Below are 23,976 nucleotides of genomic sequence, written 5' to 3' on the forward strand. Positions count from 1 at the left end.
TCACTAACCCCTGGGAAATGCAGATCAAAACCATGGTGCGATCTCGCCTCATCCCAGTAAGAATGACCATCATGGAGGATAGTGAGTGCCTGCAAGTCTGTGGGGACAAGTGGAGCTTTGCACCCGTGGGTGGGAATGTGCAGTAGCACAGGTGTTACGGAAACCACGAGGGTCCTCACAGAATTAAAGACCAGCACCCTGCGATCCAGCAGCCCCACTGCAGGGTGCTGTCAAGTGAGGGAGTCCGTGTGTCCAAGGACGGCTGCATTCGCGGGTTCCCTGCAGCATTCTTAGCAGTCAAGGACAGAACAGCCTGAGTGATCAGACACTGTGGTCCACATACACAGTGCAATACTGGCCACTGTAGGAAAGGGAGGTCCTGTCGTTTGGGACCCCACGGATGGAACTGGAGGACTTTATGTTGAGTGCAGGGAGCCAGGCACAGAACCACAAGTTCTGCTGGTCTCATTCAGATGTGAATCCAACAAACTGATCACGGAGAAGGAGAAGAAAGCTGGTCACCAGAGGCCAGGGGGACTGGGGGAGAGGCAAGGCCGATCAAGGGGCCCTGAGTGACAGCTGGATAGGAGCAAGACGCGATGGTGTTGTGTTGCACGGCAGGGTGGTTTCAGGTGACAGTAATGTGCTGTGCATTTCAGAAAGCCGCAAGGAGTTGGAAAGTTTTTACCATAAAGAAATGATGGATTTCTAAGGAGATAAGGATTTAACCTTGGCATTACACAACATATACGTGTATAGAAACAACACATGTTACTGCATTAATAATACGTATAATCCTCATGTTTTTATGTATTGGTTAAAGAAAAGGAGTGATTGAAGAGCAGCACTAAGATTGGCTCCTTTAAAAATTAGAGAGCTTTGCCTACCTTGTGGGCCAACGAGGTAGAAGCTCATAAATGTCTCACTTGTGTAATTTCAAAAAATGTGATTGAGGCATTTTTATTTCAACATTGAAGAGTTGTAAATATACAAATGCCTGATTTCACTGATGAATTAGGTCATGATATTAAATAATATTTAAATTTTTAATTTTCCTTTTTTTCTTTCCTCAGATACATTGAAGCTATGGTTCACTGTGCTAGTACCCGACATCCAGCTGCAATTGTGGATGATCTCCATGCCAAAGTCCTTAGGGAAGCCGTCCAAAATAGCAAGACTACCTTCTCAGAAAATGTAAGAGCCTTTTATTTTAATGGGCTTAGAAAATTGAGTCCTTATCATGTGTGTAGAATATCCAAACTTGGGAAATATGGATGTATGAAGAGATTGTTAGCAAGTTAAATGGAACCACGTGGACATGTTCAAAAGCCTTGATGTCATTGTACTATGATGAAATAGGAATAAAAGTACCTATTTAAGAAATGAAGGGAGCTGGGGCTGTAGTTCAGTGGCAGAGTGCTTGCCTTGTGCTTGTGAGGCACTGGGTTCGATCTTAGCACTGCATAAAAATAAGAAACAAAGGCATGCTGTTCATCTGTAACTCCAAAAAAAGAGAGAAATGGAGCTTTTTTCTTTTATTTTGAAGTACCTTAGATTTGAGGCTTTTCTGAAGACCCTTGGTCCTCAGGGAAAGACTATTCTTGAGGACTGGTACCTTACTTTTTTAAGAAGCAAAGATGCTCATGTTTCACTTTCCTCTGCATCAGCTGACTCTGACATCACATTGTCCTGCATGAAGTCATGGCCTCCTGGTGTGTGACAGCCTGTGCATGCCATGGCTCTAGCCATGAAGCTAGTTACTTAATAGTCAGATCCTGTGATCTTCTGGTGATTCCATTTGGCATTCAGCTTATCTGTATCATATTTGGATTAGGGAGCAGAGAAGAGGTGAAAGTGTGACTGATTATTTTTAGTGAACCAATTAATCATTATATATTGACATTTATGTGATAGGTAGGATAGAGGAATATGGAAAAATGTAAATTGGAACAGTTCCCAACCAACATGGAGTCAGTCATCAGAACAGATCTATCTTTAAGCCAGTAGTAGAGTTTAGTGATCCTAGAAAAACCAATCTATTACTATCTGGTTCTGTCTCTCTGTAGACTTATTTCTCTTGACCATAGATGACTTTTCTCGACCTTATAGCTGGGTCTGTTTCCTAGCTCTTCCTCCTCTTTTTTATTTTTGGCACCATAGATTGAACCCAGGGATGCTTAACCACTGAGCCAAATCCCCAGCCCTTTTTAATTTTTATTTTGAGACAGTGTTGCTTAGTCTCAGAGACTGGTTTTGAATTTGTGATCCTCTTGCCTCAGCCTCCCAAGCTGCTGGGATTACAGGCATGCACCACCATGCCTGGCTGTTTCCTAGCTGTTCTAAAGGTTTGGACTTGAGGGTGGAGTGTTGAACCAGTAGCTGGCATGTAGATAGGGCTGGGTGCTCAATGAATAAGAAGTTATTGTGGATGCTGTAGAAATTGTGAAAGGCCTAGGAAATAATTCTGTTTTCATTCATTTTAGTTATCGTCCAAACAAGATGTCCGAGGAACAAAAACTGAACACCCTACAATAGGAACAACTAATCAAGGACAAGCACAGACAAATCTTACAATGAAACAAGATAATGTAACAATTAAGGGTCTACAGGCTAATGTTAGCATACCAAAGGTAACACTTGAATGTTTAAAAAAAAAAATTGTTGAAAAAATAGAGCTTTGCATTTACCAGAGTGAGTGGTATTAAAGAGTTGATAAAATCAAAAACATTTTATTCCTTTGATGATATAATATAGATTTAATATATTATAAATGGCTTACTTAAGCAGAATATTGAGCAGTATTTAAAATGTTCCATGTCCTCCCCATAAAACATTTATTACTATTCCTCTCTGGGAATTTATGACCTCCTTATCTTCCAGTGCATAGTTGTGCCTTCATCTTTGTAGCTACTCCTTTTCAAGTGTTTTATGGTTAAGTAATAACTTTTGATTTTACAACTCAAGTTTGTGATATTTTGTGTGTTAGGTAAACTTATGTTTGTTACAAGCCTCAGTGGAAGAGTCTCCAACTATAGCTCCTAGTAGAAGTGTGACTCACGTGTCCCTAGTGGCATTGTGTTTTGACAGGATTGCTACACAAGTTCGTATGAACAGGTAAGACAGAATTTATTGAGACATGATAATTTTTCTAGATACAAACATCTTTTTAATACATTTCTGAGAATTATAATGTTAAAACTGTTTTGGGCTCACAGATAAGTAAAAGTGTGTTTTTAAAAGTTTGTATTCTATTTATTCTTAATATTTTTCAGTGAACATTGAGTAATTTGTTATTAATACTAAGTTAGTTAAAATAGTGGAGTGGTTTTTTAAGAAAGCCGTTTAGTTAAATATTTTCACAGAACTATATCATTTATATATGCTTTTTTCTTTTTCTTAAAGAGGTGTAGTTGAAGAGACCTCAAATAATGCAGACCCTAGTAAAACAACAAATTTTGATAGATACGTTCATGCCACTAAGATGCAACCTCAGTCATCTGGATCCCTCAGATCAAATGCTGGAGCAGAAAAAGGGAAAGAAATTGCTGCCAAGTTACATGTTCATCGAGTGCATGGTCAGCTCAGGGGTCTTGACACAGCAGGTAAGCTCTGTCGCATGTAGGGTTTTCCCTGGTGTGTGAAAACATAAGAAGAGTTTGCAACAGAGAACATGAGCTTTCCCTTTGAATATTGCTACAATTTGAATGTTATATAAGGAAAAGAAATGCATTTCTACATACATGGAAGGCATGGTATCTGACTTCTCAGTAACTCAAATTCAGTGTATAGTGGAAAGTAAACTTTGGTTAAAAAAAAAAATGATGTGGCTTCAAATTATGAATGTTTCTTTCTCCTATGTATTTTCTTCATAGTAATTGTTTGCCTATTACAAAAGAGAGTGGTCAGTTGTTTGACTTGTTTGTAGAATTTCATGAAGATTAATTAATTGTAATATTAGCAAAGTCCAGGTAGCCTGCACTTATGTCTGGCAGCAATAAAAGTGATAAACATTCCTCTTAAAGTCCCTGGTAAGTACAAGAAGTATATGTAGCATTTTACTATTTTGGGCTCTAATGTGTTTTCTCATTTTGAGGTTTAAATGACCTAGTTTGTCAGATTTGATCCAGGGGGAAAAATGAGTTTGTTAGTCTTATTTGAGATGATTGCTTTTGGATGGATGACCATTCCTGAATGAACAAATGAGTTCCTGGAGTTTGCACTCTGCATTCTGCAGGTTCTGAAGGTTTCATGGCTCCTGTCTACATTCTGTCTCTATGTGACCACTCGGACTTTTTCAAGACTTATTTCACTATCTTTGTGTATGAGGCCAAAATGTTTGACCTAGGGATTGCAAGAAAATTATTAACTATCTGAAATCTGTAGTCCTAAAATTGGTATAAACAACAACAAAAACAAAACAAAACAAAACAAACAGTGGCATGAATGTTAAGAGCTCTGTAGTTTGCAATGATGGTAACCAGTTTGTGCTTGGTGGTATTCAGACTGTAAGCAGTACCTTAAGTCATTTTTGATATCCATCATCCAGAAGTACTTCTCATCAAAGACAAAACTCACAGGTGGACTTCTCATCAAAGACAAAAATCCCCAGGTGGACTGTTGTATAAATATATAGGAAAAATGTAAATGTCTTTACTTAATATGTGTGTTAGAAATTTGTTAGTAATCTCATGACATTTGCTAGCCATAGGGAGTTGAAGTAGTTAGGTGTCTGAATGCAGTGTTAGGGGATTCATTTTTCATAAATTCTGGAACTTTGATATATTTGTATTTCTTGATCAAGAAATCAAAGTGAAATTCAAGCTAAATCCTTACCTTATTTGGTAAAGATTAGAGTATTCATGGGATTAAAGACAAATATCAGTAATTCAAAAATAAGAAAAGTATAGGAAAACATAAGCAAATATTTGCTTTCTAAACAAGGAAGGTTTTCAAATTTTAAGTGCAAAGAAGGTGTTTACATATGATGGAATAATACATAGCTATTAAAATTAAAGAATTTTTAGTTACCCGAGAAAATTATATCATGGTTTCCTGCTATATGAAAAGTAGGATCCAAAGCCAAGTTTGCAAAATTATCTTTGAAGGGCTAGAAAGTGTTTACTTCAAATATAAATAAGTTACCTTTGGGTGGTAAATTTATATGTGTTTTTTTTTTTATATATTCTCAGTTTTTCTTTTCTGTGTTCATTATCTGTAATCAGAGAAATGAGAAGATATAAGATAATAAAACCTCCCAGGCACTGAGGATGGTGGTTTCCTTTTTGTATCTGTAAACAATGGAACCAGGACATTTTTAATGAATTGTAGTGATTAAATAGAAGCTGTTTAGGAAAAGCTGCGATTTTCCTAGAAAATAGTTTTTCCCTAATCCTGGGTAATTAATATATATATATATGTGGTAAAATGATTAAAAGTGGTTTAAATTACTTTACCATGAAGCTGAATTATTTAGGAGCTTATTGACTACACATCTAGAGTACCCTGTAACCTTTCAGATTTATACTAATTTTGAGCAATTACTTACGAATTATGGAATTTTCTTTTTAGGTAGCAGTCTTTTAAAAGTTGGCTCATTTGTTTACTTTCCTGTCTTTTTGGCAGAATATTAATATACCCTTTTAGGACAGCCACTGTGGCAAATGTGTAAATTTAAGTATAAACTATCTGTCTTTAAAAATATTCATTTTGTTCTCTTAATAATAGACATTGGGACCTGTGCCATCACTGCTATTCCTTTTGAGAAGTCCAAGGTTTTATTTACTCTTGAAGAACTGGATGAATTTACTTTTGTAGATGAAACAGATCAGCAAGCTGTTCCAGATGTAACTCGAATAGGTCCCAGCCAAGAAAAATGGGGTTGGATAATGTTTGAATGTGGACTTGAAAATTTAACCATAAAAGGCAAGCTTTTGTAATTGTTGTTGTTGTTGAACTGGTTAAGTGAGGGGCAGTTGGGACCCCCATTTCTGAAATATTTTAAACAGTTGGGACTTTGAGTTACCTGAATCCACATAATAAAGCCGAAAGTAGTGTGATGTCTGAGATTATTTACCTGGAGTGGGTGCCCTATCCCAATTGCTCAAGTGAGGTGTTCCCTCCACTGCATTGATCCATAGCTAAAGGCAGAATGTCCACTCGTATCAAACAACAACAACAAAATCTGTGATTCAGAAAAACCTCCTAAGTGAAATATATAGTCACCCACCTGTTTGAAAGCTTGCATCTTTGAAAAGTTGGTCTTTGATTTAGTAGATATTATTAATCCTTTACTCAGAAAAAGATATTGAGTTACACACACACACACACACACACACACATATATATATCTTCTTAAATGTTATTGAATAATTTTAAAATAGGAGCATTGAATAGTGGTAAGATTTTTAGATATAGTCATTGGTTATATTAGTTCCAATGTAATAACTAGTATTAGTAGTTATATGCTTATAGTTATTTACCTGACAGTTCAATCATACATCACATTTATAGATAAGGGCAGAGTCTTAGTGATCAAACATGATCTTTATGAAATTTTAAGTGGATAGTGTAGAGTTCAGCATTGAAATATGGGTATCTTCTGTTCTTAGCAAATAAATCCCCTTTTACAGGAGGAAGACAGTCTGGTGCTGTTTTATACAACAGTTTTGGAATTATGGGTAAGGCTAATGCCACAGAAAGGGGTGGAGTGCTGACATCCAACAATTCTTCGGATTCTCCAACTGGCAGTGGCTATAATACCGATGTCTCTGATGATAATCTTCCATGTGACCGGACAAGCCCTTCCTCAGACTTAAATGGAAACTCTGTCTCAGATGAACAAGTTGGTGAATTTCTAACATAATAATGCTTTGGAAAAATAATATAGAAAGCTATACTCTGAAATCAGAATTGTTAGTATGTATTTGCTTGTCTTCCCTGTTTTGGACTCATGCTGTCTGCTCAGTGTGATAGCTTATTGGCGAGTGTACCAGGACTGTGGCACATTTCTGTCCATCTTAGTCTTACATAGCACCTTGTTTATGTTCTGTACTGAGTAAGCTGTGTGGTCTGAACTTGAGCATAGATAAGTTTATATCCAACATAATGTTTACATAATATTCTGCAAATGCCACATACTTCATAAACATTTGTTGAATTAATAGAATTTTAAAAGATGGGCCTTATATGTTTTGATGTACTTTGGCAGTTGTCACTTTTTATTTTTATGTTTTGGGTGGTTAGCAGTTTTTAAGGAAATTACAAATATAATGGCTACACACTGAAGAAAATAGTTGGGAAGAACCTAGCGGTTCTTTCTCTATTATCGTGTATTGAAATGACAGCAGTTCAGGGCTCTCTCTGAGCTCCTCCTCTCCTTCCTGAAAGTCCTTGGATTCTGACTTTCCCTTCCATGGGTTCTCTGTCTTGTCTTGGTCTGTTTCCTCATGGAGCTCTGTCTCCTGGTGTATGAGGTCCCCCTGGGTTCTGTTGTTGGCTCCTCTCTTTTTCTTGATGTTGATCTACTCCCTGACTGGTTTCATAGGCCAGGCCCACAGTTTAGTGACACTCCTTCTACCAGCAATGCTTTTGGCACTAGCTTTTTACAGAACTGTGCCTAGTGGCTTTTTACACTCCTGCATTTAGATGTGCCATAGGTGCCAGAAGTGCCAATCAGTCTAAAACCAAATTTATTGCTAATTTGCCTGGACCTGCACATTATTATAATTAATTGTTTATTCCTATAAAACCCCTCCTTCCCTCCTTTTAAAATCTCAAGTTCTGTATCTTTATATACCCAATCTCTGGCTCTTTGTTTCTGGTCTAAAACCTATGAGATGAAATGTATTTTGAGATATTAGACTTCTATTTTTATTTGCACACTTTTTTGGGTGTTAGGGATTGAATCCAGGGTGTTGCACTTACAAGGCAGAAGTTGTACCACCGAGCTATTTACCAGCCATACATTTTTTAAAAAAATAAATTTTATATCTGTCTATCTATGTATCTATATATATCGGTGGACCTTTATTTTATTTTTATATGGTGCTGAGAATTGAACCTAGTGCCTCACACTTGCTACCACTGTGCTATGACCCCAGCCCCATGGATTATTATTATTATTTTAAGAGATGGAGTCTTGCTGTGTTGTGTAGACTGGTTCCAACTGCCTGTACTCAGGCCATTCATTCTCGTATCTCAGCCTCCGAAGCAACTGCACTTTAGGTGTTTTTTTTTTTTTTTAAAGAAAAATAAAAGCAACATGGAATATGTACTACATGTTACATAAACTCATAATGTGATGTGAGACAGCATTTCATCTTTAAATATTTCTGCACAGCATTAATAAAAACATCAAGCCAGATAAATAGTGTCTCATCAGTTCAGATTTTATTGTCCTTTTGTAAATCAGGTTTTTGAAACTTTTTAGATTTTAGAATTGCTGATAAGACTTTGAACACTATGATTATTCTTTTTTTTTTTTTAAGAGGGAGAATTTTTTTTTTCTTTTATAGAGAGAGAATTTTTTTTAATATTTATTTTTTAGTTTTCGGCGGACACAACATCTTTGTTTGTATGAGGTGCTGAGGATCGAACCCGGGCCGCACGCATGCCAGGCAAGCTCACTACCGCTTGAGCTACATCCCCAGCCCCTGATTATTGATTCTTGCTGTTATAATTACTTGTGACCCTTAGGATTCTAAGTTCTTTTTGTGGACATGCTTCATTTATTTTCTTTCTTTCTTTCTTTTCTTTCTTTTCTTTCTTTCTTTCTTTCTTTCTTTTTCTTTCTTTCTTTCTTTCGTACCAATGGTGCTTAAACACTGAGCCACATCCCCAGACCTTTATTTTATATTAGACACAGGGTCTCACTAAGTTACTAAGGGCCTGGCTAAGTTGCTGAAGCAGGCTTTGACCTTTTGATCCTCCTGTCTCATCCTCTCAACCTTGTAGGATTATAGGCATGCACTACTGTGCCTAGTGTATGTGTCATATTCTAATCATACTATCAAAACAAAACAAAAAAATTTTTTTTCTTACCTAATAGTATTTAAAAGCAAATTACAGATCTGTAAATAGATATAACTGGTAGAAGACCTTTTTCTTTAATATTATGCGACTTACCTCCCTACATTCAGAAGAGTGATGATTGTCCATTTCAAAAATATCATTCATATTTCTCAGTATAGATTCAGATTATTAGCTACAAAATGGCGAAGAATTTTTTTTTATTATAAAGTGGTATTTAAGTACATGCTACAGTAGTATTTTGGGGGATACTCTATTTGCCAGTTTGAAATATTGTGTTAAAGTCAAGTGGAAGTGGACTGATTGCAGAGACCTTAATTCTCTGAAGTATTCTTCAGCTTAATAAAAGTCACATGGTCTCTGGCAAGTCTTAAGACCCCTTTCATTAGCTGGCAAAAGTAGCGGTGAGTATCTATAAGCAAATATAAATGAATGAAGAATCGAAGAACTCAGTCGAAGCTCTCGAGTTCTTGTATTTCTGATTTACATTTTATAATGCAAGTGGTTTTTGCAATTGTGCTCCTTGGAGCTTTCAAGTTTCCATAGATATTTCTCAGGTTGAGGTTGAGCAAGATTCACATTGTCTGTTTCATGTAAGAATGCTATCTGTAGAAAACCTAATTAGATGAAAAGGTTTCCACACTGAAATGCCAGTAAACTTCTATGTTAGTATTTTTAAGGTATTAATTATACATTAACAAGTTTTGGCATTTTGTGTGGTATAGGATGAAGGTGTCGAATCTGATGATTTGAAGAAAGATCTGCCCCTGATGCCTCCACCTCCAGACTCGTGCAGCATGAAGCTGACCATTAAAGAGATCTGGTTTAGTTTTGCAGCTCCCACCAACGTGAGGTCTCTCACACACGCGTTTTCTAGGTACAGGTTTCAAGAATCTGTGGTCTGTTGGTGTTTCTTCTGTTTTTCAGTTAGCATGTAACTCTGCTTCACCTATTTTTTTGAATTGCTTTCCTGATGTAGCGAATTCAGAAAGTATTAGGGTTGCCCCTTTTTCTTCCTTTCTTCAGACTTTTTTTAAACATTATTCTCATCTTTTGCAACCCAGTTTTTTTCCTAGTGATTTAATTTTATTGTTATTTGTCATCCTGACTTAGACTTTTGATCCTCTTTTCACCTCTGACAAGTGAAAGTAGTGTTCCTTTCTTTTCTTTTTTTTAATTTGTTTTTTAAGTGGATGCAATGTATTTATTTATTTATTTATTTTTTGCAATGTCTTTATTTTACATTTATGTGGTGCTGAGGATCGAACTCAGTGCCTCAAGCATGCTAGGCCAGAATTCTACCACTGAGCCCTTTTCCTTTCCTTTCTGTTATCCATTTTTCATAATTCATCAGTGGTCAAAAGGAAGAAAAGTAATTTTGCTTGAATAAAATATACAGTTAGTTGTTATGGGAGGTTGTTTGAAATATAAATTTTAACAGTTACCTGTAACCTTGTATTGCTTTTAAAAGGCAGCTGAACCTCTTAAGCACTGCAACTCCAGCTGTTGGTGCCTGGCTTGTTCCCATTGATCAACTCAAGTCGTCCTTAAACAAATTAGAAACTGAGGGAACCCTGAGAATCTGTGCTGTCATGGGATGCATAATGACAGAAGCCCTAGAGGTAAGTCTACCCATAACATCAGGTTATACATATGTCACTGAAAATAATGTCTCACTGTTAATCCTTGTTGGAAAATGTCAGATCTGAAGGTTCTAGTTACTAACTATCTCTTATTATAGAATCTTTCAAACATATCATTCTAAATCTGTGATTGCTTGATTTCAGAATAAAAGTGTACATTTTCCCCTAAGAAGCAAATACAACAGGCTTACGAAAGTTGCTCGTTTTCTCCAAGAAAATCCTTCCTGTTTGCTCTGCAATATCCTTCATCACTACCTACACCAGGCAAATTACTCCATCATTGATGATGCTACCATGGTGAGCTCCTGAAACCAAATGTTAGCTTTAAAGAGGCTGCCATTCTTGATACAGACCACTGACCTGCAACAATGAGGTCAGTAAGTTTAGATGCATGTGGAAAGTCCAAAGGAGAAATCTGGGGAGAAATAGATTAATGGTCAACATTGTGGTCAGATGGTTGATTTCAGGGAATTAACAACACAGCCATATTAGAAGAAGTTGTGGACGTGGATGAGATTGCTCCGTGGAGTAAACTGAGTGAAAAGCTGGTTAAGGATGGAATCCCCCAAAATGCTGAAATTTAAAGGAATAATAGGAGGGTTGGATAGAACTACACAAAATGTGGAGGAAGGAGAGGCAGGAGAAGCAGGAAAGCTGTGTCTTAAAAGCTACAGGAATAGAGGTTTAAGCAAGAGAGTGATCACCAGAATCAGATTTTACAGCAAGGTATACTGAAATAAGAACTAATAAGAACTAGTTAAGGATTGAGATAAGAACATACAATTGTGCAAAATAAATATCATTCCTCTCTGCCTGTAGAAGAGCATACAGCATATCACAATCAAGGTTTTAGAGCTTTGTGGATACGCCTTCCTTCTCCAGGCTCTTGGCAATAGAGCATAACCAAGCATATTCAGCCAAGCTAGAGACAGAGTTTTAGTATTATCAATGGCCAGGCAAGCCACAGGCCATGCAGGTCAAGAACCTCTACAAAGCAATGGATTTTTAATATGTGTAATATGAATTGTAATGTATTCTGCTGTCATATATAACAAATTAGAATAAAAAAATTAAAACGACAAAAAAACTAAAGATATTTAGACTGGCATAGCTCTTGTACTTCCTGATTGTGGAGGACTGAGAAGTCCCTAGTACACTTGCCCATCTAGTCATAGGTAGAGGAGTTGGACCAGAGAGAGGATGGCAACATCTCTTATGGATGGGTGCTTCACCAGGTAGCTTCCCCTGTGAGGGAGAAGCACAGGATGGCCCTTGTCACTTGATTGTAAAAATGAAGAGGCATGCTTGTGGACCTGGTATTCCTTAGGAGTAAGTGGGCCGAGTTAGTAAATGGCTCCCCTTAATCGAATTGTCTATTTCTCCTACCAAGAGGAATTACTGGAAAGAAGAGTAAAGAATTAGATAGATGTTTTCTCTTTAGATTAAGGTGCTAGTAGGAAAATAGCCAAAAGTTTCATTCACAATCATCACCCTGTGGGGCAAAGTGGCACCTCATGTCTAGTGTCTTCTTTCACCTGCTGCTGCTGTATTGTTTTATGACAGAAATGTGCAGCGCTGTATTTAAAGACTGGCATCTGTTAGCTTTCTTTCTGTATAATGAAGTACCTGAGGTTGGGTGCTTAAGCAAGGAGATTTATTTAGCTTACCGTTCTGGAGGTTCAAGGACATCCCAAGTGTGTCTCTGGTGAGGACCCCTTAGTGGATTGCAAGATAGCGGGAGTGTGAGTGAGAGGGAGGGATCACATGGCAAGATGCCAGAGATGGAAGGGGCCAGACTTAATTTTTTTAAACTACCCTATCTTGAGAATGAAGAATCTCTCCAGAAATGCATTAATGTATCCAAAGAGCAACACCTCAGTAGTCTCCACCAGGCTCCACCTCTTATAGATCCCGTCACCTGTCTACACTGCCACTCTGGGAACCAAGCTTCCAATACAGGAACCCTGGAGGGGTTCTACAGTCAACTTGAAATCTTGGGTAACTTTGGACAAGTTGCTTAACATCTAAGTTTTAGTTTCTTCCACTCTAAATGAAGCTTTCGATATTTAAATGAACAAATGTATTCAAAGCACTTGAAGGGCAACTTCCTACTTTAGTTGACATTCACCCATGTCATTGTTACAGAGTGATGGACTTCCTGCTTTGGTCACTTTAAAGAAAGGCTTGGTTGCACTGGCAAGGCAGTGGATGAAGTTTATTGTGGTGACACCAGCTTTTAAAGGAGTCAGCTTACACAGACCAGCTCAGCCCCTGAAACCTCATGCAACTGTGGACCATGAGCATGAAGACGGACTTGGGCTGGATAATGGGGGTGGTCTTCAGAGTGATACCAGTGCTGATGGAGCAGAGTTTGAATTTGATGCAGGTAATTTTGTAAGCCTCAGCTGCATATTTTCTTACCTCTAACAGGATATTTCTTACAGTCATCATTGTCTGATTTTATGCTCAGTCATGTGCATCTTGTATAAATAAAGCTAATATGCCACTTTACAAGGTATCAAGACCCTTTTGTTTTTCTCCTTTAGTTATCAATGAATTATTAATACAAGCATATCTTTTAGCTGAGTGGTACACACTTGGTAGCACAGTACTCGTAATGATTTTAATGATGATTTTAATAATTTGTGTCCCAGATTTGAAAATATTGTGGCCTAATTTAGAAGCATGGCTTTTTATTAATCCAAATACATGATGGTAATTTCAGAATCTTTTTGTGGACCTGATTTATATAAGTTAGTTTTATGAAATATAATAGCCTTCTCCTAATCTACCAGTGCAAAGATATCTTTGTGTAACAAAATGTTATGAGTGAAACCTGCAAATTTTCTTTTTAAAATAGTATTTGTTTATCTGGTTTTAAAGGTGCCTTTGTCTTATTCCCATAAATAAGTTTGGAGGCCTACACTGAATCTACAGATCTGTTAATTCAGTGCTGTTTCATTCTTTGCCAAAAGTTAATTTTTATTATTATTATGACATGTAACATCAATGAAAATTTATTACAAATGTTTTGAAAAAATATTAAAAGTCATGGGAAAGAAGAGTAGTCCTAAAATTTCACAACACTGATATGTTATATTTTATCTAGCTACATTAAAAAATGTTTAGAAAGTGAATGTATTATAAGGAATAGGCTGGGTTTTATTTATTTTCCAATATTTCAAGTATGCTCAAAGTTGAAAGAGTCCTGCAGTGAATATCTTTTCTCATTACCGATAGGTGTCTCTTAGTCCATGACAGTCTGTAATTTCTTGAGCAGGATTGAACTGGTATTTGCTGTTTGTGTCATTTGCATGTCATATGTGAAAGATTGAATAAAAGTTATTTCTTTCTTTCTTTTTTTTTTTTTTTGCGACTGAGTGAGAGGATTGGGATTTGGGAATAAAGGAGAGAAAAGAGTAAATTTTACCAGATTCTATAATTAATTTGTCACATCATGAAAGTTGAGTGTGGTTATACAACCAGAACAATGAGGTTGATGTTTCAAGGAAGGGTGTGGTAATATCTGACTTGCCTCTTCCTTCACCCATTTCAGCCACAGTCAGTGAACACACAATGCTGCTAGAAGGAACAGCCCAGCGGCCACCTCCAGGTAGCTCTGGACCTGTAACGGGAGCTGAAATAATGAGAAAACTTTCCAAAACTCACACCCATAGTGACTCTGCATTAAAAATAAAGGTGTGTTATTGCTGTTGTTGGTTATTCAGACTTCAAGAGAAGACCTAAAATTTTGTTATTTCAAATTTAAATATTAGCTGTCCCCCCTAAATATTGAAATGATTCATTATGTTGAAATGAACTTGATTAGTAGCTTTTAGGATATATATATATATATATCCTAAAAGAAATAGATATATTTCTTCCTTCCTTCCTTTCTATTCATTCATTCATTCATTCATTCATTTATTTGGTACTGGGGATTGGACCCAGGAGCACTTAACCACGGAGTCATATTCCCAGCTCTATTTATTTTGAAACTGGATCTTGCTAAATTACTTAGGGCCTTTCTAAGTTGTTCATGCAACTGCAATCCTCCTGCCTCAGCCTTCTGAGTGGTTGGGATTACAGGTGTGTGCTATCATGCCTGCCAGTATATATATTTCTTTGAAGACTGTATGGTCAGTAATTACTCTTGAATAAGATATGCTTTAACTTCAAGCCTTCATGCTCTCCTTTGACTTAATTAAATACAGTGTTCAATAAAGTTCAGTGTTGAAAATGTTATTGGTCTTGTAATATCAGTTTTAACAAGAAGCCCTTTAGGCAGTGAATGATCAGTATATGGTTTGGATTAGGGTTTTTATGACTTTGGCTGTGTGGCTTTGCTTTGAGAAGTTCTGAGGATGCTTAATAAGAGAGAGCATGTAGCCAAATGGCTCGACATGCCCTGGTAATAACTGTGTTGGCTTGAATCCTGTTCTGTGCCTGATAAGCTCTTCATTGCATCCTGTGTCTGTCGGTTCCTCTTCTGCCCGATGGGTTCAGTGCTAACTCCTTTGTGAGAAGTAACTGAATTTAGACTTCAAAAGTGCCGAGAAGAGGATTGCCACTTAATAAGCTTGTGTTGTAGTAGGTCATTTTTTCTGCTCATTTGCTTTTCTGAATGCTGAAATCAATGGTTAATAATTTTGCTTTCTTTATTTAAAAGTCTACCTACATTTAGGAGACTGGGGTAGTATCTCAGTGGAAGAGCACTTGTCTGGCACATGTGAGGCACTGGGTTCGATCCCTAGCACTGTATAAGAATAAATAAATAAAATAAAGTTTTTTAAAAAGTCTACTTACTTCCATACACAGAATCCATAAAAGAAATAATTGATAGCCAACATTAAAATATAAAATTTCTATACAGAAAAAAATGTAAACAAAATAGACACATGACAAAATACTTTTTTCCAAAAATATAAAGAATTTGTCCTAATCACTAAGTAAAGGCCAAACACCGAAAAGAAAAAAAAATTGTTAAGGACATAAACAGGCAGGTCACAGAAAATGTATGTACACATGTGAAAATGTATTCTCTTATAAATAAATATAAATTAAAATGAGATTTCCAATTTTTCCCTTTCATATTGGAAGACTAAAACTTTTGATAGTGTACATTGTAGGTTAAGATGTAAGAAAACAGACTCATGGTGTCAGAGTGTCAGATTATAAGTGCAGTGTGAAGGATTTGGGGAAAGAAGTTAGGGATTACAACTGACCATTCTCTTGTAGGTAATATTAGTAAATTTTCTTCTTTTGTGAGCTAGAAATTATTTCCAGCTTTAGAGAATGTGGGGATTAAATAAAATAATGCACAAAACATGCATTATTTTATTAGCATGTGTTTCATATGTTGCAAGTGCTCGTCTCTGCCTGCGTGGACACTCTTCCTCCCCTTTTCTCCATGTAAAATATACAGCCCTTTCTGCTTTCCCCAGAGGGTTAGGACTTCACAGGGTTTCACAGCACTGTGAGCCTTTGCCTCCACCTCCTGCTCCTATGAGAAGGTTCCTTCCAGGTAGGAGGAGTCTGTGATGACTTCAAATAAGAAGCTGTGGGAAGGTGGTGAAAGTAGATAGCTTTCCATTCATGAAGTTTCTGTGAGTTCCTAGACTTTGCTTTTGATGGTAGCTATCTTGTTACAGATCATTTTCAGTAAATATATTTTTTAGTTAGTTTTTGTGTAAGGGTGACTGTCCCTGGGTATTACTTTGCTGGTTCAGTACATAAACAATGATGGAAGGAATTATATCAGGCCACTTTTTCCTTCTGGCCATAGAGATTTCTCCACCAACACCTTACCCCTAACTTTCTGAAGCTCTGTTGCCCTGTCTCCTGCTCCCCAGGTCTTAACTAGCATTTGATTTCCCACCATCCGTTCGACAGGCTGTGCTGTGGACTTTGAGTTGCTTCCTTTAGGAGGGAATTAATGATACATGGTTAAAATAAGGCAATATGCTTCACTATAATATCAACAATAAAAGTGGCCCTGTGTAATGTACTGTGGAACATTATTATTACCGCAGAACATTGTTGTTATAGTACCTGCTCACAGGTATCTCCCATTTATCCTGTCCTGGTGGACACAGTCATTTTGGCATCAGTGTACAGAACTGCTAGCAGTAATGGCAGCGGTCATGGTAGTTATAGTTCTCTGTAGTCATTTTTATATGCATGGGAAAGAATGCTTTGTTGCTCCTTCTAGGGCATTCATCCATATCATTCTCTGAGCTACACCAGTGGAGACACTGCCACGGATTCCCCAGTGCATGTTGGACGCACAGGGATGCCAGTGAAGGAGAGTCCAAGGAAGGAGAGCCTGCTCAGCTACCTGACCGGCAGCTTCCCCAGCTTGCACAACCTTCTGGAAGGCACCCCTCAGAGAAGCAGTGCAGCTGTGAAAAGTAGCTCCCTGACAAGAACAGGTGCCTCTCCTATATGTGGCCATTTCAACTTTACTTTTTATGGGGGAATTTTTAAAACACCTTTCTTAAAATATAATACTTTGGTCACATAATTAATCTTTCATATAAATATTACACTTTATTTTTGAGAAAATACAAGACAATTGTGTTGTTCCTAAGTTTGGTTGGTTTATATTTTTAAATTGTAGTGCCATCTAAAGTCAACATGGGCATGTGATATGGGTTTTGGCCTGACTAACTAACGTAGAATGTCTACCCTGTTAAAGTAAAACTAAACTGTTTATTAATGCCTTAGTATCAAAATGCCAACATCATGCAGTGAGAGTTTGAAAACATCTGGAAAGGAGGGCATTTTAACCTTTGTGAAAATAATTATCTGAATCATACTTTCTGTCTCTATGTGCATGAGTAATTCTGTGCTCAGTAAGACCTTAATTTTAGGAAATTCAGTGGCCACCGACATGCTGTCTGAGCATCCCTTGTTGTCTGAGCCATCGTCTGTGAGTTTCTATAACTGGATGTCAAATGCTGTGGGTAACCGAGGTGGGGCAGTGCAAGAATCTCCTGTCACAAAATCAGGACACAACAGTCTTCCAACAGGTATTGGATTGTCATATTATTTGGTCTAAGTGGCATACCTACTTACAGCAAAATCCCGTTTTTCAGAGGACAAAAAGTGTCAGACATTTAAGTACCATTTGGTTAAAATTACCCCTTTTATAAATGCATCTGATAACAGAGTTAGCAGAAAGGTTGGTGAGCAGTCACAGTTGCCCTGTGTGCTTGTAGAAAGGCAGCTACATCAGATGCGAGTTGTGTAAAATTTGAAGAGTTTAATATTTCCATTTAGTGTGGCGGTGTTGCTTTTTCAAAACAGAAAATGAAGCCATTGAAGAGAACGCAAAGTCTAGCATTATGTACCTACAATGTGGAAAATATTTTTGGATTACCCAGATCCCTCGGAGACACAATCATGCAGTGAGAGTTTGAAAGCATCTGGAAAGGAAGACAATTTTAACCTTTGTGAAAATAATTATATGAATCATATTTTCTCTCCCTAAGTGCATAAGGGATCCAGATCCCTTTGAGACACAAATATTATTCCTACCATCTTTATAGTTAATAAATATTTAGTGAAGTCTAAAGGAGTACTAGAAGAGTAAAGTAAGGTTCCTTTCCTCAAGGAGAGAGACAGAGGAGGGCCATTTATTTTAAAGAATATGTGTATGTTGGAAGAAGACTGGCAGGCCATTACCCAAGGAAGTAATGGTAGCTATATCCAGAAATATACGAAGACCTACCTTTCCTTTTCTGTTTTTCCAAGTTTACTTAATATATTATTTTCTCGTATATAACATATACATACATATGTATACTGTATGTGTGTGTGTGTGTGTAAAGAATAGCAAAGTAGTCTTTGATGCTGCTTAAGGAAGGCAGGTAAAAATCCATGTACCAGCTATTTGAATTCCAGGTAGTTCTTCAAACACACCATATGAAAGAATGAAAACTGGTTGATGTGTACGACTTATTCAGCCCTTTTTCTGGCTAGCATGAACCTCCTTTATTCTGGAGCTAAGCTTGGTTCTGACTGAAAGTGGGTTCTTAGCACTGGCCCTTGACTGAAGAAGGTGAAAGAGAGCTTGATGCTTCTATCTGGTGCTAGTTGCACACCATCCAGAGAGAATATAGTTTAAATTTCAAGAGAACCAGGAAGGAACGCTTCCCCTCTGTCATGAGAGCTTTGCCTGCAGGTTAAATGATAAAGAGTATTCAGAGGAAAGAAAGCGTGCTATGTTATCTCCTTCTGCCCTAGAGACCCTAGCTGTTGCCCCGCTGTACTTGATTTGGCAGCCTGCTACTGCTTTAAAATTCTACATTTTGGACAGATAGGCCCTACTTTTGTATAAGGATGACTGTTATTTTCTGAAAATTTAATTTTCATTAATAAATCAATCATCTATGTAAAATAACCTGAAAGTACTAATGTTTTTTACTTAAATGGTTTGATAATGTCACTATAGTACTTTCAAAGAATCTAACTTGTTGTGCCCTTTTATGTTTTTATTCACAATAATTTACATTTTATTACTGAAATTTTATTCTGTTAGGTGTTGCACCCAATCTTCCTACAATACCCTCAGCCTCGGATTTCAACACTGTCTTGTCTAGTGACCAGAATACATTGGATGGGACACATTCTCAGCATAGCACTAGTCAGGATGATGTGGCAGGTGTAGAAGAAGCTAACCAAGGGTTTCCTGCTGTTCAGCTAGCTGATGCACAGGTGAGCCAGTCTGTTTTCTATACTTATAATGATTCCTCCTTTGGCAATACTTAGCCACTGAAACCGTAAAGCATTGTGTACGTTGGAGTTCTAGTGAGAATTTGTATGCTCTCCCTGTTTGCTAAAAGCCTTCATGCAAATAGGAGGAGCTTTAAAACAGTACATGGATTAATTGTGAATGCATTTAAGTATCTGTAGTTGACCATCAGAGAAGAGAGCCTCATAGTAACAGTTTTTGTTATTTTTAACAAATTGGCTGAATGACATCACTAGAAAGTTTAATCATTCCCATGGTCTTTGGTACAGTGTTAAGAGTAAGTTCACTTTACAGAGAGAACAGTTGGGAGATAGTGATCTTAGAACAGAGAAATAAAGTATACATTTAGAAATGTATACATGTAGAAATATAGTAGTAGCCATGTGTTAAATGGATGAATTAGAGTAACTAGAATTGAAAGGTGAGTTATTGAAATAGTTCACAACAGAGGTAATGAGACCCTGAGCTTCAATGCCTCTGGGTTTGAAAAGGTAAAGGAGAAATATTATGGAGATCTCCTTTAATCCATTGAAGTCCCATTTCCCAGTTTTGTGAATTTTTCAACGAAATTGACACAGGTGGATTAAGATAGGTTGGAAATTGTAATGTAGAACTTACATATTATTAATATTAATGACATCATTAATGAATATTGTCACTAATCATTTAGTTATTACTTCCCTCAAAAGAGTAGAAAAAACCATAAATATCCAAAGTCACCATAAGTAGTATATGTGGGCTCAGTTGAAGTTTTCATAGGTGTGCCATAAATGGGAGAGTAGATTAAATGGGGAGCATGAGGAGCAAAATCCTTTGGAACGTGCTTTTTAGTTGGACCAGAAGGCGGCGGGAGGTTGGGGCAAGAGCGCTGAGTACTGAGAGGCATCATTTTGTCATGAGAAGGCTGGAACACATCCACATACCTAACCAGCCAGGGGCAAGGTCGCAGCAGATGGGCAAACAAGGTGTGGGGACCTGGAGCCAGCCGCAGAGACGAGAAGGGACCTTCTATCAGGGTCTGGGGCAGGCAGTGAGGGCGGTGTGCAGCCCAGGAGTTGCTGCCACTGCTCTCCTCAGCCTCCTCCTGACTCCCATAGAACATTCTTGCTCACTGTTTTTCCTGAAGCTCAAAAACCCCGTCTAAGGGACAGGTGCCATTTATTCATGAGAACCAGGTCCACGCTTTCATTTATCTGAGGTTGGTCCCAGTGACAATATTATTTCCTCCTCAAAATTCAAACCATCCTCCTAGCCATCTTTATCACCAGTTTATTCTCCCAGCTTGATCCTCCGTACTCACTAGGGGCTTTGGTTTCTGACTGAATTTGGTGTGCACATTATTAGCCTCAATGTTTCTCTCACAAAAGGAGTTCATTTATGTATCATTTATGTCAGCCATTTAAAAATTTTCATGACGTTTATTTCTCTATAATATGAGTAGTTTTTAGGGACTTGCTAATTTTCTTCTTTAGAAAAGGGAGAGTAGGAAAAGGGTTTTTTGTTTGTTTGTTTGTTGTGTGCAATAGATTCATTGTAGTATTAGTGTCCAGTATGTGGTTTTAGAGATTCTGTTACATACACGATTCTAAATTCCACCAAGAACATTAATATTAAATAGTACAGTAACATATTGTGTAAAGTGAATTCTTTGTGGAACACATATGGAGGTTCCTCCAAAATATTAGAAGTACCAGAGGCTCCAGCAATATCCCACTACTGGTTATAAATGCTGAGGAAATTAAATCAGTATGTCAGAGAGACATTGATGCTCCCATTTTCATTGTAGCACTATTTTCCAAGAAATGGAAACAACCTATGTGCCCATCCACAGAGGAATGGGTAAAGAAAATGTGGAAACTATACAGAATGGAATACTATTCCGCTAGGAAAATAAGAATAGATCCTGTCATTTTCAACAATGTGGATGGAGCCAGAGATCATTATGTTGTTAAGTGAAATAAGCCATGTACAGAAAGACAAGTGCCATATGATATCACTCATACATGGAATCTAAAAACATTGTTCTAATTGAAGTTGAGAATAGAACTGGTGGCTTCCCGAGGCTGGAGAGGAGGAAGGGGAGGGGGTGGATGAGGAATGGTCAATTAAATGATACTAAGTTATATTTGCATAGGAAAAAGAAGTTCTGGTGTTTGGTTGCACAGTAAGCTGACTATAGATGATGATAATGTACAGTGTATATGTTTAATCTCTAGGAGATAAGATTTTGAATGTTTTCACTAAAAAGAAATAAGGTTGGAGGTAGAGATAGGTATGTTTACCCTGATTTGAACATTACATGATATATACATGTTTTGAAACATTGTATAGTACCCCATAAGTATGTAAAGTTTTTATGTATCAGTTAAAAAATTTAAAAATTGGGTGAGATGATTTAGACATGTGTGAAGTCTGCACTGAATGGGTTAAAGACCTCACCAGTGCTCCCTGGCAGATGGCAAATAGTGCTGAAGATCTAGCTGCAGGTTTGGGTTGAGTTAAAGCACCAGTGACCCTTGGGCCGAGCACGGGATCTCAGAAGGGGAAGGAAGCGGTACAGTCCCATCCCCCACAGCGGACACTCCACCCAGGCAGTCAGCGGCCACCATCCGGTAAAGCTGAAGGATACACAGCCACTCTCCTTCAGAGTTCAACATCAAAACAGGTTGGTGTCATTCAGCTCACCCCCCAGACAGCGGGAATTCGCATAAAATCTCTCCTAGGCTTGCCGGGAGAGGGAGTATCAAGCTGAGCCTCCATAAAGACTAGGGGGAAACTAGAGACACCTGACCTCCAACCCCTCCTCCCAGTAGCAGCCAAAAGGAAACCTGGCTAGCCAGCGCTGGGGGAGGGGCAAGCAGAAAAAATCAAAGTGATAGAGTGCCAGGGATCCCAACAGCCTGCAGCAGGACCCGGGAGATCCAGGCCAACTGATTCGCATGGCCTGCCATGCGGCTACAGAAGGCGTGGCGCCTCAGTGAAGCCATTAATTAGCAAGCAGGGAGGTTAGGGACTGCCATTAGGTGGAATCCCGCCAGCCAAGCCCACCGCCCACACCCGGAACAGGCCCAGCGACCTGCCAGCATGGTAGTCACGACACCCCAATTGGAATAGGGACAGAGCAGAGCCGCCTTCCACTCCCGGAACAGGCCCAGAGAGACGCCAGCGTGGTAGACACGTCACCCCAATTGGAGTAGGGGCACAGCCGCCGCCCGCACCTGCAAGGGAGACTTTTCAACTATACAAGAGCAACATAAATAAATAGGGGTTAAATTTCAAAAACACAACAGTTGCACCAAGCAGAAAGAAACTCGAGCAGTATGAAAAGACAAGGAAAGAAAGGACCACAAGCAATGCAGGTCAACTCAACTTTAGAAGAGGTAATAGCTGCAACAGATGGAATATCAGATAAAGAGTTCAGGATATATATGCTTCAGATGATCTGGAGTCTCAAGGAAGACATGAGACAGCAAAATCAGACAATGAAAGATTACATTGACAAACAAATCCAGGAAGTAAAAGATCAATTTCACAGGGAGATAGAGGTAATAAAAAACAAACAAATAGAAATTCTAGAAATGCAGGAAACAATAAACCAACTTAAAAACTCAATTGAGAATACTACCAGCAGAGTAGATCACTTAGAAGAGAGAACATCAGACAGTGAAGACAGAGTATTTCAACTGGAAAAGAACATAGACAGCTCAGCAAGTCTGCTAAGAAACCATGAGCAGAACATCCAAGAATTATGGGACAATATCAAAAGACCAAATTTAAGAGTCATTGGGATACAGGAAGGCACAGAGCTCCATTCCAAAGGAATAAACAGTTTATTCAGTGAAATAATACGAGAAAACTTCCCAGAATTGAAGAATGAGACAGAATCCCAAATCCTAGGAGCCTACAGGACGCCGAATGTGCAAAATCATAGGAGATCCACACCTAGACACATTATAATGAAGATGTCCAACATACAGAATAAGGAGAGAATTTTAAAAGCTGCAAGAGAAAGAAAGCAGATTACATTTAGGGGTAAACCAATCAGGATAACAGCTGATCTCTCAACACAGACTCTGAAAGCTAGAAGATCCTGGAATAACATATTTCAAACACTGAAAGACAATGGGCTCCAACCAAGAATCTTGTATCCGGCGAAATTAAGCTTCAGGTTAGAAGATGAAATTAAAACCTTCCACGATAAACAAAAGTTAAAAGAATTCGCAGCTAGAAAACCATCTCTTCAAAAAATCCTTGGCAAAACATTACAGGAAGAGGAAATGGAAAATAACATTGAAAACCAACAATGGGAGGTAGGACAGTAAAGGGGGGAAAGTAGTCAAAGAGGATAACAAATCAGGTTTAGTAACATCAATAAACAAATATGGATAGAAGAACAAACCATATCTCAATAATAACCCTAAATGTTAATGGCTTAAACTCACCAATTAAGAGACACAGGCTAGTAGAATGGATCAAAAAACAAGACCCAACAATATGCTGTCTACAGGAGACGCATTTGATAGGAAAAGATATACATAGACTGAAGGTGAA

The 23,976-nt window shown here is 37.9% G+C and overlaps 1 protein-coding gene across 10 annotated transcripts in view; it reads left to right on the forward strand.

Moving 5' to 3' along the window:
* Positions 1 to 23,976, forward strand: part of Bltp1 (bridge-like lipid transfer protein family member 1) — a 203,130-nt gene that overhangs the window by 92,977 nt on the left and 86,177 nt on the right. For all 10 annotated transcript variants that reach the window (XM_077803394.1, XM_077803388.1, XM_077803391.1 and 7 more), the window contains 14 exons: positions 1,074 to 1,194; positions 2,484 to 2,630; positions 2,987 to 3,114; positions 3,403 to 3,602; positions 5,725 to 5,922; positions 6,630 to 6,841; positions 9,753 to 9,904; positions 10,499 to 10,649; positions 10,815 to 10,967; positions 12,816 to 13,056; positions 14,227 to 14,369; positions 16,882 to 17,101; positions 17,543 to 17,701; positions 19,213 to 19,388. In XM_077803394.1, the coding sequence (XP_077659520.1) occupies positions 1,074 to 1,194; positions 2,484 to 2,630; positions 2,987 to 3,114; positions 3,403 to 3,602; positions 5,725 to 5,922; positions 6,630 to 6,841; positions 9,753 to 9,904; positions 10,499 to 10,649; positions 10,815 to 10,967; positions 12,816 to 13,056; positions 14,227 to 14,369; positions 16,882 to 17,101; positions 17,543 to 17,701; positions 19,213 to 19,388 (2,401 nt within the window). The remainder of the gene's footprint in view (positions 1 to 1,073; positions 1,195 to 2,483; positions 2,631 to 2,986; positions 3,115 to 3,402; positions 3,603 to 5,724; positions 5,923 to 6,629; positions 6,842 to 9,752; positions 9,905 to 10,498; positions 10,650 to 10,814; positions 10,968 to 12,815; positions 13,057 to 14,226; positions 14,370 to 16,881; positions 17,102 to 17,542; positions 17,702 to 19,212; positions 19,389 to 23,976) is intronic.

The sequence above is a fragment of the Urocitellus parryii genome, chromosome 10, assembly GCF_045843805.1.
Source record: "Urocitellus parryii isolate mUroPar1 chromosome 10, mUroPar1.hap1, whole genome shotgun sequence".
Lineage (NCBI taxonomy): Eukaryota > Metazoa > Chordata > Mammalia > Rodentia > Sciuridae > Urocitellus > Urocitellus parryii.